Raw genomic sequence first — 14,826 nt, forward strand, 5'->3', positions numbered from 1 at the left:
TGTTTGTGCACATAAGTTACGCAAAGAACATATGCTTATATGCACACAAAATATGCACATATGTACGAAAGATATACTAAATATGCAAGTAGTAGAAATTATCACGTGGAATATTATCCAAACTATTATCGCATATTTTTAAAATATAAAAAGACAACTTGGTTTCGTTCTTATGTGTATTTGTCAATAACAATGCTTGAATAAATACAATTATTGAATTTACTATAGGCAACATTTTTTGTAATTTGCTAAATTGTTGAATGTTTATTTGCTAAATAAATACGATAGAGTATCGACCTAAGTATGTGTTTAATTAATGTAGTTTTAGAAAACGAAAATGCTGTTCTTAGCTTAACGAGACGCTCAGGGGGTGCAATAAACGAGTGTCCTCCTCAGGTAGTACTGACATTTGCAAGGGAGAGGACTGCACCAATGGATACAAATTTTCAATAAAATGATTGAAACAGTAAACTTATAATTATAAGTGACTATATTTTGACTAACAAGATGGGTGTTGTAATTGTAGAAATTGGAAAAAGATGATGCCTTTGTACGAATGCAGCTGGGTAATTCTTTCAATCGTCGATACAAATAAGAAACGACTGGTATTTCGCTTTTTACTTATTTTTTATCGTTAAACTTATCCGTCAGAATTCGAATGGAAGACGCGCTGTAAAGTCGAGGGCGGAAAGTAGCACGATTCGTTATCGAGTGACACGACGGGATCTTTCGAGCGTCGTAAAAGTTCCGCGGCGGCAAGGTTCTCCTTTATTCGTTCGGAACGTGCCGAGTGTTACCAGATTTCATCTGGATCCCGAGCGTTATTCCAGTTATCTTCTCGATCCATCTGTTCCAAGATCTGTCGCCGACTGTTCTTCGTCACGTAGCGGCCTATTGTTCCGTTTGGCGGACCTCCTCTCTAGCGCCGATCGGCGACACGTGGTACGCACGCCGCGACACACCAACAATTTGGCCAACGCGCGAACCTAAGACTGCGGGGACGGCACGCTCGCTGGAAGGTCTCAAAAAAGAAGGAAAACGGAAACCTCGCAATATCGGTGCAAATGTCTGTTGCACACGTTGCCCGCCGCCCAAAAACGAACAGTTCACGCCAATCTTGCCAGGTATTGTCCACGCGAAGGATTTGCATTTAAAGCCTAAACAGACCTGACGGGGAGTCTGAGCACAGGACAATGGACGCACGGTTCGTCCGGGCCTCCTGGACGCCAGACGCGGCATCTCCTGCTGGGTGAATATTTTTTTTACCCCTCCGCAGGGATATCTCTAGGCGTTCCAGGCAGAAAAAGGGACTCCATTCGGACGAGATGTTTGGAGTACGGCCTGGCGATCCTGATTTCTCGGTAGGCACAATTAGCCCCTTTTAGGCGTCTGTTTATCCGGTCCACGGAAAGTTTGTATTTATCTTTCTTTTTCATAGTCTAAACTGGTTTTTACAACATGCAAGTTATAAAAGGAGTAAATAAATTGGATGATGGATCGTGTCTTGAAAGGGGATGTCATTGTTGTCGCTTCTACGGCGAGCCACACGCAAGTATACGAACGCTGGCGCTGCCCGATGAAACGTTTAACGCATTGACATGATTTTTCACTATGGAACTAGAATAATTTATTTTCAAGTCGAGGAAAATAAATTCGAATAACAACTATGAATTTTAGCAAGCTTACAGAAATAAGTATTCAAACAAATTTTAAGTTATGTATATAATTTGAAATGGACTAAAATCAACATTTTAGTCTCAGTGAGGAGTTAAAAAAGTTCATTTTTAAGACTAGATGTCAAAGAAAATAAATCTAAACAGAAATCTTGAATTTTAACGAGACTCTAAAAATAAGGTCTACGACAAATTATGGGTACGCTAGTTTCTAATTATTTAAAAACAAAGTTTCAAAACAGTAGTAATACGCAAGTTTGACAGACATTTAATAACGTCAACAATGTTTATAAATCATGTTTTGAAAATATCGACTATACGATCACCACAAAAGTATTGGAACGGTAGAAACTTTTGTGAAAAAACATTGCTTGAGCATGAAAAAATGTAAACATCGATAGATTTAGTTGACGTTACACGCTTGCTTTGGATACCGAATTTAAAAATAAAGAAGAGATACGTAAGTATTAGAAGCAATTAAAAATGCAATACGAAAGAATAGATTGATGATTGCTGGTGAATGTGTTAAAAGTCGTAACGTTATTAACAAATTAATCTTCACTGTTTTAAAGTTGAGCCACCATACGAAAATCATGCAGTTTGTAAAAGAAAGTACATACATACTTTGATTTTTGAACGATTTTAAAATCTTTAGTATAAACAAACGTTGAACATTTCTTTCTATTTCTTTCTCTTCGCGATCAAGCCTAGCAGAGGTCAGAGTCGACAATTTTTGGAATATTACACCTCCCTCGATAACGTTCCGAGCCAACGAACATTAACGAGGGATCACTGTAGATATCTGTAAATTTGTTTGAAGTATGTTTTCACATTTTTCTCTCGTAAAATACCATCAAAAAAACGAAGACTGCCCACTCCAAAATCTGAGAAACACCATTTACGATCAAAAATACTGCAACAAAACTAACTACATCTTTAGAATTAAATTTTGCATAGAAGCAATTTATTCTCAATCGAGTAACCAATACATATTTTTCTTTACATTATTTTTATTCGATATTCTTTTGTCGAATATAAAGTTTCCAATTAAATCTTTTATCTATATTTAATCCAAAGAATAAGCAAATCTTAGTATAGACTCGTTATTTAGCAGGATTGGGCAAGCACTTTTGTTGAAATCCACATGCATCGATTTAGTTTCGTTAGCCTTTATTCGACGTTTGGACAACTATATTTGCATTTGATTCAGATGTTCTTGGAGGTATTCCAATGCTACTACAGGCTTTTCATTTGCTGCCATTATAGCTCTTTCATTCGAAACGGTTGCTACACTTTGTCCAACGAGACGAGATTGTAAATGGATAGTTTCGTCTTTATTCATCGATTGTTAACATTGACGTTCGATCCGTTTCATCGGTTGGGTGTTTGCTTTTGTTTGCCGTCTCGTCTTGTTGAAGGTGGTTGGTACATCAAACGTACAGTGAATAATAAAATTATTGGGACAGAACGACACGTTTGACTTGTTGAAGAAATATTCATTTACTCAATTATAATGAAATAAATAATTACTACATTCTTTTGCGTGTCCGTCTAGAAATCACCGATGCAGTTTGTCTTAAAATTTCGTCTCCAACATTGTTTATATCGCAGAAGTTTGAAACTTTGTCGAAATCTTCTCTAATATTAAGAAACGCTGCCAAGGAATATTTCCACCAATGTTGCTATTTGGTTTATAATCAACTAAGCTGAAAAATAGCTATTTTATTGAAGGTGGTTGGTATATCAAACATACAGTGAATAATAAAATTATTGGGACAGAACGACACGTTTGACTTGTTGAAGAAATATTTATTTACTCAATCAAATAAATAATTATTACATTCTTTTGCGTCTCCGTCTAGAAATCACCGATGCAGTTTGTCTTAAAATTTCGTCTCCAACATTGTTTATATCGCAGAAGTCTGAAACTTTGTCGAAATCTTCCCTAATATTAAGAAACGCTGCCAAGGAATATTTCCACCAATGTTGCTATTTGGTTTATAATCAACCAAGTTGAACGATAGCTACAGAAACAGAAGCGACGGTCTAAATTAGGCCCGGTTACCTTTCCGCAGGGAAATCTTCAGAGGGAATTCCTTTCTGACGGGATGTTTGAAGTACGGGTCGGCGATCCTAATTTTTCGGTAGACACAATTAGCCCCTTTCAGGTTCCTCGCGTTACAACGTCGATTCTGAGGAACGTAGACCCGGCGCGCTGTCGCCAAAGTCTGTTTACCTGAACCACGGAAAATTAGGAAAACAAACAACCGTACTGACCAGCCACGATCGTGGATGGGAAATTGAGTCGTTAACGACCGATAGGCCGCCAGTGTCGGACACCGTAATTTTAGGTACCTTGAGAGGCTATTCGGGAGCGAGAGGAGCTTACCGATCTGTGACGAGACCACCCTGGCGATCGTTGGAAAATAGTGTTAGCATTCGTTTAACCCTAACGAAGACGCCACGATGGCGGCCGGGTCAGCGGAGAGCTTCCCGGGAGAATACCGATTACCCAGAGATGCTATTATCGCTTTCCGTCATCTCTGCTAACCGAAATTTGCGTTTCGTTTATGGAATTTACGAGATAAATCGTTTACCCTTTTATTATAATTACACCTGGAATTAACTTTTTTCAATAATTACATCTACAACACATTTACCTTTTCATAGTTATTGTACCTACAATACACTTAACTTTGTATAATAATTATATCTATTGGGCTGATTCGTACGTTTGCGTTGATTCTTCAAATGTGAAAATTTCAATTTATTTCATGTTCAAAATTTTCGTACTTCTTCCATTGTTTTTAAATGAGCCGTTTATTTTGAAAGTGGCGTGAATCGATTTATGTTCGAATCGAGATATTGAAGGGTTTACGTTGGATTAAATTTAAAAATATGGGTAACAGATGATATAGTAGAATAATGTTTTTGGGTTTCTAAGAGTGCCAAATGTATCATTCCAATTAGCATAATTAATATTATTTAAGAAATAATATGTTTTTGATGACTATGATTGGATTTATGTCACTTTAAAAATCAATGAAATGACGTTTTCAATTCTTAAGAAAGCACAAGTCCATAGAAAAAGTAAATTTCCCTTGAAATAAAAATAAATGTATACACTTTTATGTTATAAGATCAAAAAAATATTCAACTTCTATTCTTTGTTAAATAATTTTTACATTAAAATTAATATTGTTTTATTAATTATTATTCCGTCTTCTCCAGTTTGTGTATGCGAGAGGGATTTAAAATAACTATGGTGGTATATAATGTAATAAATCCATTAAGTCCTTGTATTTTAGGTTTGTGAGTCGTCTTGTTTTTTTTATATAGTGGTGCCAACTTGATATTATTAAAGTTTTCGGGCTTCCCCGTTGCGATAGTAAATCCAATGTTTTGAATGGTGCAGCCTCGTTTGTTGTCGTTTTGCAGAATAACTTATATGGATCGTTTCTCAAAAATCTCATCCAACATATTTTAAACCAATTTATTCATTCACCGTCAGTATTTTTTAGTCTTTAAAAAGTCGCGTTTCTATCTTTCTGTGGACAGGCGCTATTTTGTGTTTATAACAAATTCATTGCACATTGATAACTCAACTGTTACTTTGATAACACTATGCAACAAAATAAAAAAGCTGGGATCTCATAAAATTTTATTATTACACTTCCAAAATAAACGGCTCAAATACAAAACAGTACGACTAAGGATATATTCTAAAAATATTTGTATTTTGACAGTCGTTTCTGTCGTGATTAATGTTCAGGTTTAACGATCAAGTACAAGAACAGAGGACTAATAGTTTTCCGTTTGGAGACTCTTCAGATTGGAAACTTTCTGTCTGAAGTGGCTCGGCAATAAAAGACGAGACAACTATAATCAAGACGAAAGTAAACATCGTCGGGGCTAAGGAACCGGAAACATTTTTCTCCGCGAGTCACGAAGCGTTGAAGGATCGTTGAATGGTCACGACGTCCGTATGAACGCCATTTCGCTCGGTTAGCGGAAAATTGCTTCGATAAACACCGAGTAAGACAAGACTTTAGAGTCGTGGCCCGGAAGATCTCTGTTCCGATAGATTTGAGACGGCTGCACAAACAGCTTCGCACACGGTTCAACGTAGAAGTGTACGGTCGAATTGTCGGTCGTTCGAAAGCAGGTAAAATTCTAGGCCAGATTTAAGGAGATTCCCGTTTAACCAACAACGGTTTCGCGGAAGTGCAAGGCGCGATTGTTGCTTCTCGCTTGATGTCCTCGAGAGTGGACTCAATACGCTTCTCGACTGTTCCGTACAATAATATTGCCAATACCGGTTGAGCTTTCTAAGCCACGTGGATGAAGAGAGTTTCTCACAATTAGAATCCAATCTTTCCCCTCGGGATATGATTTCGTTCAATCTCTCCTTTTCTGATCACAAAGCAAAATTCCTTAGAAAATGTTTAAATGGACGTTTCTCTCTATTATTCATATCAAATTAAAAAAATGGGGTAACATTTACATTCATTTCAGCAGCATCTAACTTTTACATTCAGTTAATTAAAATAAATAACACTAATATCCTTCTATTTAAGTAGCAATACAGGGTGTTCGGCCACCCTTGGGAAAAATTTTGATGGGGGATTGTGGAGGCCAAAATAAAACGAAAATCAAGAATACCAATTTGTTGAAGAAGGCTTTGTTAAACAGTTATTAACTTTTAAAGTTCCGACCGTTCTGAATTTTTTTCTCGAAAATGCGCAAGATTTCGAGGGTATGTCTATTCACCAAAAATGATTATAATTGACCCCCGGAACCGAAAATAATTTTTCCAAAACGATTTGAAATTTTTTAATTTTGTCGAAAAATTTCACACATTCTCGAATTTTTTTCTAGGAAGAGAGTAGGATTTCGGGGATATGACTATTCACCAAAAATGATTGTAATTGACCCCCGCAACCGAAAATAATTTTTTCAGAATTGATTAAAAATTTTTTTTTTCGTCGAAAAATTTAAGCACCTACCCCCTATCGATTTTTCTTAAAATTTCCTTTTTTATTTTTAGTAATTTTGATTGACGCCTTACAGAAAAGTTGTCTAATACTTTTTTGTAGGTACCTATGAGCTCTACTTCAGAAAAAAGTTTCATTGAAATATATTCACAATTGTAGGAGTTATGGCTGTTTGAAAATTGGACCATTTTTATGGGGTTTTTCTCATTTTGCGGGGTCAAGGACTAACTTTTCGAATATTTTTGCAATTTGAACATATTCTCCGTCAAAATACGCGTAGTTTGCTTTTTTAAACATTAAAATCGTCCAATCCGTTCAGAAGTTATGACGTTTTAAAGATTCGCATGAAAATTCAGGCAGACCTTTCTGTCCAGAAATTAGATTTTCGGTAAGGAATTTTTTTCTCGAAACCGAGTAGGATTTCGGGGGTATGTCTATTCACCAAAAATGATTGCAATTGACCCCTGCAACTAAAAATAATTTTTCCAGAACGATTTGAAATATTTTAATTTAAGTTTTTAATAACTTTTTAACCAAGCCTCAGTCAAGAAATTGGTATTCTTGATTTTCGTCTTATTTTGGCCTCTAGAGTCCTCTATTAAAATTTTTCCCAGCGGTGGCCGAACACCCTGTATGTTGCAATAATTGAACTCCTGAAATTCATTCTCTTATCAGACAAAATAAAATTAAATAAAGTTAAATAAAAACCTCGAAATTACTGCTTCGATCGAGATAGACTCAAGAAATGCGTTTTAAAGTATCAATATTTCGTGTTTTGTTTACGTCGTCTTATAATCACAGAAAAATATCATTTTGAAAATTAATTTCTAAAATTTTATTTCAGTTTAAAACGTTCAATCTTATTTTCGTTTTTATCATTTGAATTAACCTTTTGTTAATTATTATAATAAATTTTGTTCGAAGAAACGATTTCATTTAAAAGATTTGATAAATTAATTTCCATTTAATGTCAGAATTTTCTTTTTTACTTTGCAATTTAAAAACGAAAATAAGAAATCCCAAACGTGGTCTGAGGTTCGACTTGGCTACGACCTAAAAAAGGTCGAAATACAGAAATATTTATATTTATGATAAAGTTTGTTGGAGGATTTCCGGTGGTAGTTGAAACAAAACGTTCCATATTCATTAAAAAACCATTAAAATGTGATTGGATAAATCTGTGGCTCCGAGACACTCAAAAACAAATCTATTCAAGGATACGGGACAGACTCGAACCATAAAATTCCGCCATTAAGGAGTCCGGGACAGAAGTCTGCCACATGTTGTGGAAGACGAAACCCGTTCGTGCGAAGATTGGAAAATCACCGTCCGATGTTTAGGCAACTTGTAAACAAACAAAGCAGACTGGTAATTGTTCGAGGTCCCACGTTTACAAATCGAGTGCAGATGTCAAAAAGCAGGTTGTGGTTAAGGACCATGATCCTTCGAGGCTATATCATCGTCGAAGTCATCTACTCATCTTCGTTCCCGTCGCTTCCCGTATGTCGCAGAGGATTCAAGATTAACCTTTCACGTTCGAAGCATATTTCCTAGTTTCTCATCGATTTATTACGAAACAATATCGTTATAATTTATATGAAGCCTCATATTAACAGAGAATTATGTAGTTCTTTAGATATTCATTGTGCTACCATATTTAAAATGTCTACATTTTATCTTTATTCCTACTTTTACTTTTATATATTCCTGATACTTTTTTATTCCTCAATTTTCACTTTGTATTATTATTTATAATCATTTTATGCGACTTTATGTTTCTTTCTTAAATTAGTGCCTGTTTAATTTGTTAATATATGAAGAGAGTTCTTTACGTAAGTTAAAATTTGAACATATTTTATTTTTATTCTTATTTCTTTGTGATTATTTTATATACTATCCGTATTTACTTCTACGCTTATGTTCCTTATTCTTCAATTTTCACTTAGTATTGTTATTTGTAACCACCATACGAGTTTATGGTTTTAATTTGCTAACGCTTAAAGTGAACCACTATTTTGTTGTCTTTATATATCAACTAGAAAAGGCATTGTCTTCGTATTCTAGGTGAACAAAATAATTGTAGGTGATACGATTATTAATTCTCTTTCCACGACTTTGTTCAGAAAATTAGTTATGCCAATATATTTGTTTACAATTACAATGCACAGGAGCTTCACTTAAATTATACATTTTTTTTCTATTTATAAAAATGTATAGTTTATGTATTAAATTCTCCAATTTATTTCGTCATTTCGTTTTCCTTTTCATTTATTTAAAATCGTGACAGCGAAAACCAAAACGATTTAAAAGTTTCTTATTTTCTGAGTATTATAACAATATGAACTTTTATTCTACTATGACAAACATATTGTACAAATGGAAAAACTTGTATACATAAGTGCAACAACTCTCTTCAACGTCTAGAAATTCTTTTCCAAGGGGTTAAGGGTTCAACGAACAATTTCGCAAATATTTCTGTACTTTGAAGGCGCCAAAAAGGCAATTATGACGTAAACTTCAATTAGCACGGAAGTGCGGAAAGTGTGATAACTGTTCGAGAAGAAAGATGTCTTATAAAACTAAGTTTCTCCTATAAACGTATAAAATATTTGTATTTACTTACACGACGTCTCGTCCGTATCTGTGTTAGTGGAGCGCATCAGTGTGCATCGTATTTTAAAATCGTGTGTACGTACCTGGAACAAAAGAAATTCGAAATATTTGTCAGAAAAGTTATTTGCAGCGGATCGTGGATAAATTACTTTAACAATATAACGACCAACACAGTACGGAATTTATTAATTTTCCAGGTATCTGAAATTTCGTTGTAAATACGCCATTTCTCATTGCTTCTCGACGTCGCGATTAAATTTGAAATACCATTTTCGAGCCATATGAAATAATTTTCAAAGAATCACGAAATATAATAATTTACAAATGCAAACAATATTAAAGTCATCAATTTAATTGTGTGGAATTTGGCGCAGAATAATTTTGTCTTTTAATCAATTTAATTTGAAATAAATAATACTAATTGGTATCGAAACTATTGGAACATTTCGGATCGTGAAAATGCTTATAAAATTATGAAGTATTCGACTGTTTGAAGATAAAGTGAGACACAATTATAACATTTTGTAAAGATTGTGTTATAATCTTTTCCATTTATTTTATTACGTCTTTTATAAGGGAAACTTTTCTTCCTTGACTCACATATTTAACAACTATTGATTTTATTTATGAGAGAAAATTTACAAATGTTCTTCATTATAGTATAGTAAACATGTGTGATGTTTTTAAAAAATATAGGGTTTATACTATAAATTCCTAAGTATACAGGGTATTTGGCCACCCCTAGGAAACATTTTAATGGGAGATTCTAGAGGCCAAAATAAGACAAAAATCAAGAATACCAATTTGTTGATGGAAGCTCCGTTAAAAAACTATTAACAATTAAATTCAAAAATTTCAAATTGTTTGGAGGGCAGCTCCCGGTTAAAAGACTCGGAAATGAAATGGTGTTAACTCACAAACAAGATTTATTAATTATACATAACATGAATAAACGTCGTAGTCGCGGAAAGGTAAAACATGTCGTTATAACGTAGAAGAAACAACTGCAAACTTGTCGTCGCCAAACAGTCGCGCGTCGGTCCCGACGAGGCAACGACAGGGACGTATGACTTGATTCGGGTCGCCCCCCGATGTGGAATCTTAACACAAATGGCTCTGGACAAATTATTTTCGGTTGTGGGGGTCAATTATAAGCATTTTTGGTGAATAGACATATCCCTGAAATCCTACCCACTTTCGAGAAAAAAAATCGGGTAGGTGTTAAAATTTTTTGGCAGAAAAAAAAATTTTTCAAATCATTTTAGAAAAATTATTTTCGGTTGCAAGAGTCGATTGCAATCATTTTTGGTTATTACACATACCCCCGAAATCCTACCCACTTTCGAGAAAAAAATTCTTTACCAAAAATCTAATGTGAGGCCAGAAATGCTTCCCTGAAATTTCATTCGAATCTTTAAAATGTCATAACTTCTGAACGGATTGGACGATTTTAATGTTTAAAAAAGCAAACCACGCGTATTTTGGTGGAGAATAGGTATAAATTGCAAAAATATTCGAAAAGTTGGTCTTTGACCCTACAAAATGAGAAAAACCCCATAAAAATGGTCCAATTTTCAAACAGCCATAACTCCTACAATTGTGAATATATTTCAATGAAACTTTTTTCTGAAGTAGAGCTCATGGGTACCTACAAAAAAGTATTAGACAACTTTTCTGTAAGGCGTCAAACAAAATTACTAAAAATGAAAAAGGTATTTTTAAGAAAAATCGACCCGGGTAGGTGCCTAAATTTTTCGACGAAAAAAAAATTTTTAATTAATTCTGAAAAAATTATTTTCGGTTGCGGGGGTCAATTACAATCATTTTTGGTGAATAGACATGCCCCCGAAATCCTACCTACTTTCTAGAAAAAAATTCGAGGTGTGAAATTTTTCGACGGAAAAAAAAATATTTTAAATCGTTTTAGAAAAATTATTTTCGGTTGCGGGGGTCAATTATAATAATTTTTTATGAATAGACCCACCCCCGAAATCCTACCCACTTTCTAGAAAAAAAATTCTGTACGGGCGGAACTTTGAACGTTAATAACTTTTTAAGGAAATCTCCATCAACAAATTAGTATTCTTGATTTTCATCTTATTTTGGCCTCTAGAATCTCCCATTCAAATTTTTTCCAGAGGTGGCCGAACACCCTGTATTTTTACGATGTATGTTTTCGTTCGACACTGTTTTCTTCGAATCATCTTTTTCACCACCACCGCGCACGAAAGGTCTCAAACCCCTCAAATTTCTTGCGCCGTGAAGAATTAAGCAAGAATCTTATTATCGACGAAATGATTGACCTCGAAGTTCGTCCGGCAAATCTTCACCTAAAAAAGCTGTTAAGCTTAAGTGTATTTAAGAGGCAATACGTGTTCCGGAGAAACTTTAAACTTTCCTCTCCCGAGGCAATGACTTGCGTTACCCCTCCCGCTATCACCATCAATCTTTAGGGTTGGCAAGCTCCGCAGCTCAGGGTCGCGAAGCTTTGCGTTGCCACAACGCCAAACCCCTCATGCTCTGTTTAAGGGGAACATTTCTCTGTGACACCTTCAAAAAAATCGATTTTTCTTTCTCTCTCGTTTCACTAAAGTACGTACGTTCAAGCATGCATTGTTAGATTTTTATAGGAAAATTTCGAGTAGAGGAGGAGGTAGGATTATGAGATAGGGTAGAAATATGAGATACTCTGATTTCGAGTCATATACAGACATATAATTATAAGTTTACTATTCACAGTCGTATGTTTTCTGCGCCACTTAGTTGAGTCGAAACAGCTTAAACGTTAAAACGCAAATTGTCCAAAAATTTGAAAAAATACAGTGTTAATAAAGCGAAATAATTTGAGGTTTGAGGTATTATTTTCAAAGAATGCTGTAAATTCTGGAGTTTTTTTTCTTTAAGTTAGTGTAGGTATTGAATTTTAGGTTAGCTAAATAAATAAACGTTGAATATTTGTCTCTATTTCATTCATTCTTAGTGGTTTTCACTTTTTTCTGCAATATGATCAATTTAGCAATTCCGGGAATAGTATCTCCCTCAATAACGAGGGAACACTGTATTTACAACACTGGCAATATTTATGAGTTTATAACTTAATACGATATTATTAATTCTATAGATGACCTCTCTTTACAAGTATTTTTAAAGTTAATGGTATAAATTGCCTACGATACAACTTTTAACACTAAACCTACCGGCACTGCATGTATACCCATTCCTACCATGACCGGTCACATGACCAATCTTTCTTTTTTTATTTAACGAGGTAACGTACTTCTAATTTTTACATATGTATAGAAAGTTGTGTTTTGATGGTCATTCGTAAGATGTTCTTTTCTTCTATGTGAAAAAATTTTTTAATATTCATCGGATAGAAGATAAAACACCCTTGAAAACGAATTTTGTTCTAAGTCGATACCGTAGTTAGTTCTAGAGAAGAGAACTATTTAAGAAAAAGTGCTGACTAGTAATTACGCAAACATCCTGTATTTAAATTAATTTTCAATTAAATAAACAATTTATGGTCCAGTTTTATCGTACACTAGTCGTACGATCAGTAGAAATTGCTGAAACTTCTTTGGGTATGTAGCGTCAAATTAAATATCAAAAGAAACATAGAAGATAGCAAAAATTATAGTAGGTGATATGCTCATTAGGTAGAGGATGAAAAGCCCTTTAAAATGAGCGTTTGTACGAGTCGATAGCTTCATTAGTTCCGGAGATATAGCGATTTTAATTTCAAGTCGCTGCGGTGGCTAGTTTCGGAGATAGGGTTTGTTTACGTTTTTGATGCGCTCGCGCGAGTTCATTCATCCCTCGCGCGCGTAGATAGAAAACAGTGCGTAGTAAATTCTTGGAAATACTACGCCCGGAACGAGGTCACGACAGTCACGTACGCGGGGTAGGTCAGCACCAAGCACGTGCGACAAAGAGGTTCGACTCCGTTAGACGAAGACAAAGATAGTCGAATTAAAAAAATTACCATTTACATAAATTACGATATCTCGAAAACGGAAAGTCGGATCGACAAAAACCAAAAACCATTTTAAAGGGGAGGCTTTGCCGCTTCTAATAATGCCTCAATAATTAATAAAACACTAATAGTTTCGGAATTGCACGCATCTAAACTTTTTAGTATTTTTAATACGCGTTAATAGGCTTTCATAAGGCGGAAAGTCAGACGTAGCGGAATTTAAAAAATTACGATTGTCTTTACACGATGATATCTCGAAAACGGAAAGTCGGATCGAGAAAAACCAAAAGCCATTTTAAAGGGGAGGCTTTGCTGCTTCTAACAGTGGTTCAATTATTAATAAAACACTAGTAGTTTCGGAACTGCACGCGTCTAAAGTTTTTAGTATTTTTAATGCGCGTTAATAGCCTTTTCTAAGGCCGAGAGCGGAATTTTAAAAATTACCTTTTACATAAATTACGATATCTCGAAAACGGAAAGTCGGATCGACAAAAACCAAAAACCATTTTAAAGGGGAGGTTTTGCCGCTTCTAATAATGCATCAATAATTAATAAAATACTAATAGTTTCGAAACTAAACGCGTCTAAAGTTTAACTATTTTTAATACGCGTTGTTAGACTGTTCTAAGGCAGTGGAAACTGTAGATTCTCTCTTTTCGTCTTTGCTATACGTATATTTCCTATTTACATCGGAAGTTAATCAGAATTTGGTACCAAATGTCCAGTTTTTTACAAAAAAAACATAAATCGTTTAACCGGTCAGATGACCGGTCGTGGTAGGCAAGACAGACCACATATTTTTCTCAGAAAATAAACAATAAGATTAGAAGTGAATATTGTAAAATTCATTGTACGTATACTGTAAGGAAAGTCGTGAAGTTAAGTGGTGCTAAAACAATATTGTCTGTTAGAAATTCTAAACGAAATTTTAAAAACGGTCATTTGACCGGTCGCGGTAGGTTTAGTGTTAATGTTATCTACTCTTTAATTTCATTTACCTATTAGGTAAAGATGTAAAAATAAACAAATATTATATAGCTTCTCGTTTGATTTCATTGTATTTGATACTTTACACGCGTTTTTTTCGAAGCATAATTTTTTCACTTGGCAAAGGGTTAAATATACATTTATTGCTAATAAGGTAACAGTAAAAAACCATTACTTAAAACTATACAAAATTTGTATACAAAATTTGAATGTATGTCTAAAATGTAATTGAATAAACTACGAAAAAGAATCGCAACGTTGAACGTAGCATTCGCTTCGGAAACATTTATGAAAATTGCTAAATTTCGCAACTTCCACAGAGGAATGACCCTTCAAGGTTCTCTATACTCGCAAGGTGTCCGGTGAACACGGCCGTGACTCATACGCGAGTCAACTCGACACGCCTCAGATTAAAACGCAACCCTCGGTAATGTTAATTCGAGTCTGGGTTCACCCTCCCGCCGTACGGTGTGCGTATGTGTGCTCCATTTTGCGACAAATCGCACACCGGTGACGAGAAAAAAAAAAGAAAAAAGGAAAAAGAAATCCAGACGAACGCCGAGTTTCTCCCACGGGACACCGG

The 14,826-nt window shown here is 34.9% G+C and overlaps 1 protein-coding gene across 4 annotated transcripts in view; it reads right to left on the reverse strand.

Moving 5' to 3' along the window:
• Ten-m (teneurin transmembrane protein Ten-m) overlaps window positions 1-14,826 on the reverse strand; it is a 537,959-nt gene that overhangs the window by 160,561 nt on the left and 362,572 nt on the right. For 2 of the 4 annotated variants that reach the window (XM_076774719.1, XM_076774714.1), the window contains exon 2: window positions 9,291-9,363. The exons of the other annotated variants lie outside the window; for them this stretch is intronic. Coding sequence is in view for 1 of the 2 variants with exons in the window: in XM_076774714.1 (XP_076630829.1) it covers window positions 9,291-9,327 (37 nt within the window). In the remaining variant the exon portion in view is untranslated. The remainder of the gene's footprint in view (window positions 1-9,290; window positions 9,364-14,826) is intronic. 4 annotated transcript variants of the gene reach the window in all.

Source organism: Colletes latitarsis, chromosome 10 (genome assembly GCF_051014445.1).
Source record: "Colletes latitarsis isolate SP2378_abdomen chromosome 10, iyColLati1, whole genome shotgun sequence".
Lineage (NCBI taxonomy): Eukaryota > Metazoa > Arthropoda > Insecta > Hymenoptera > Colletidae > Colletes > Colletes latitarsis.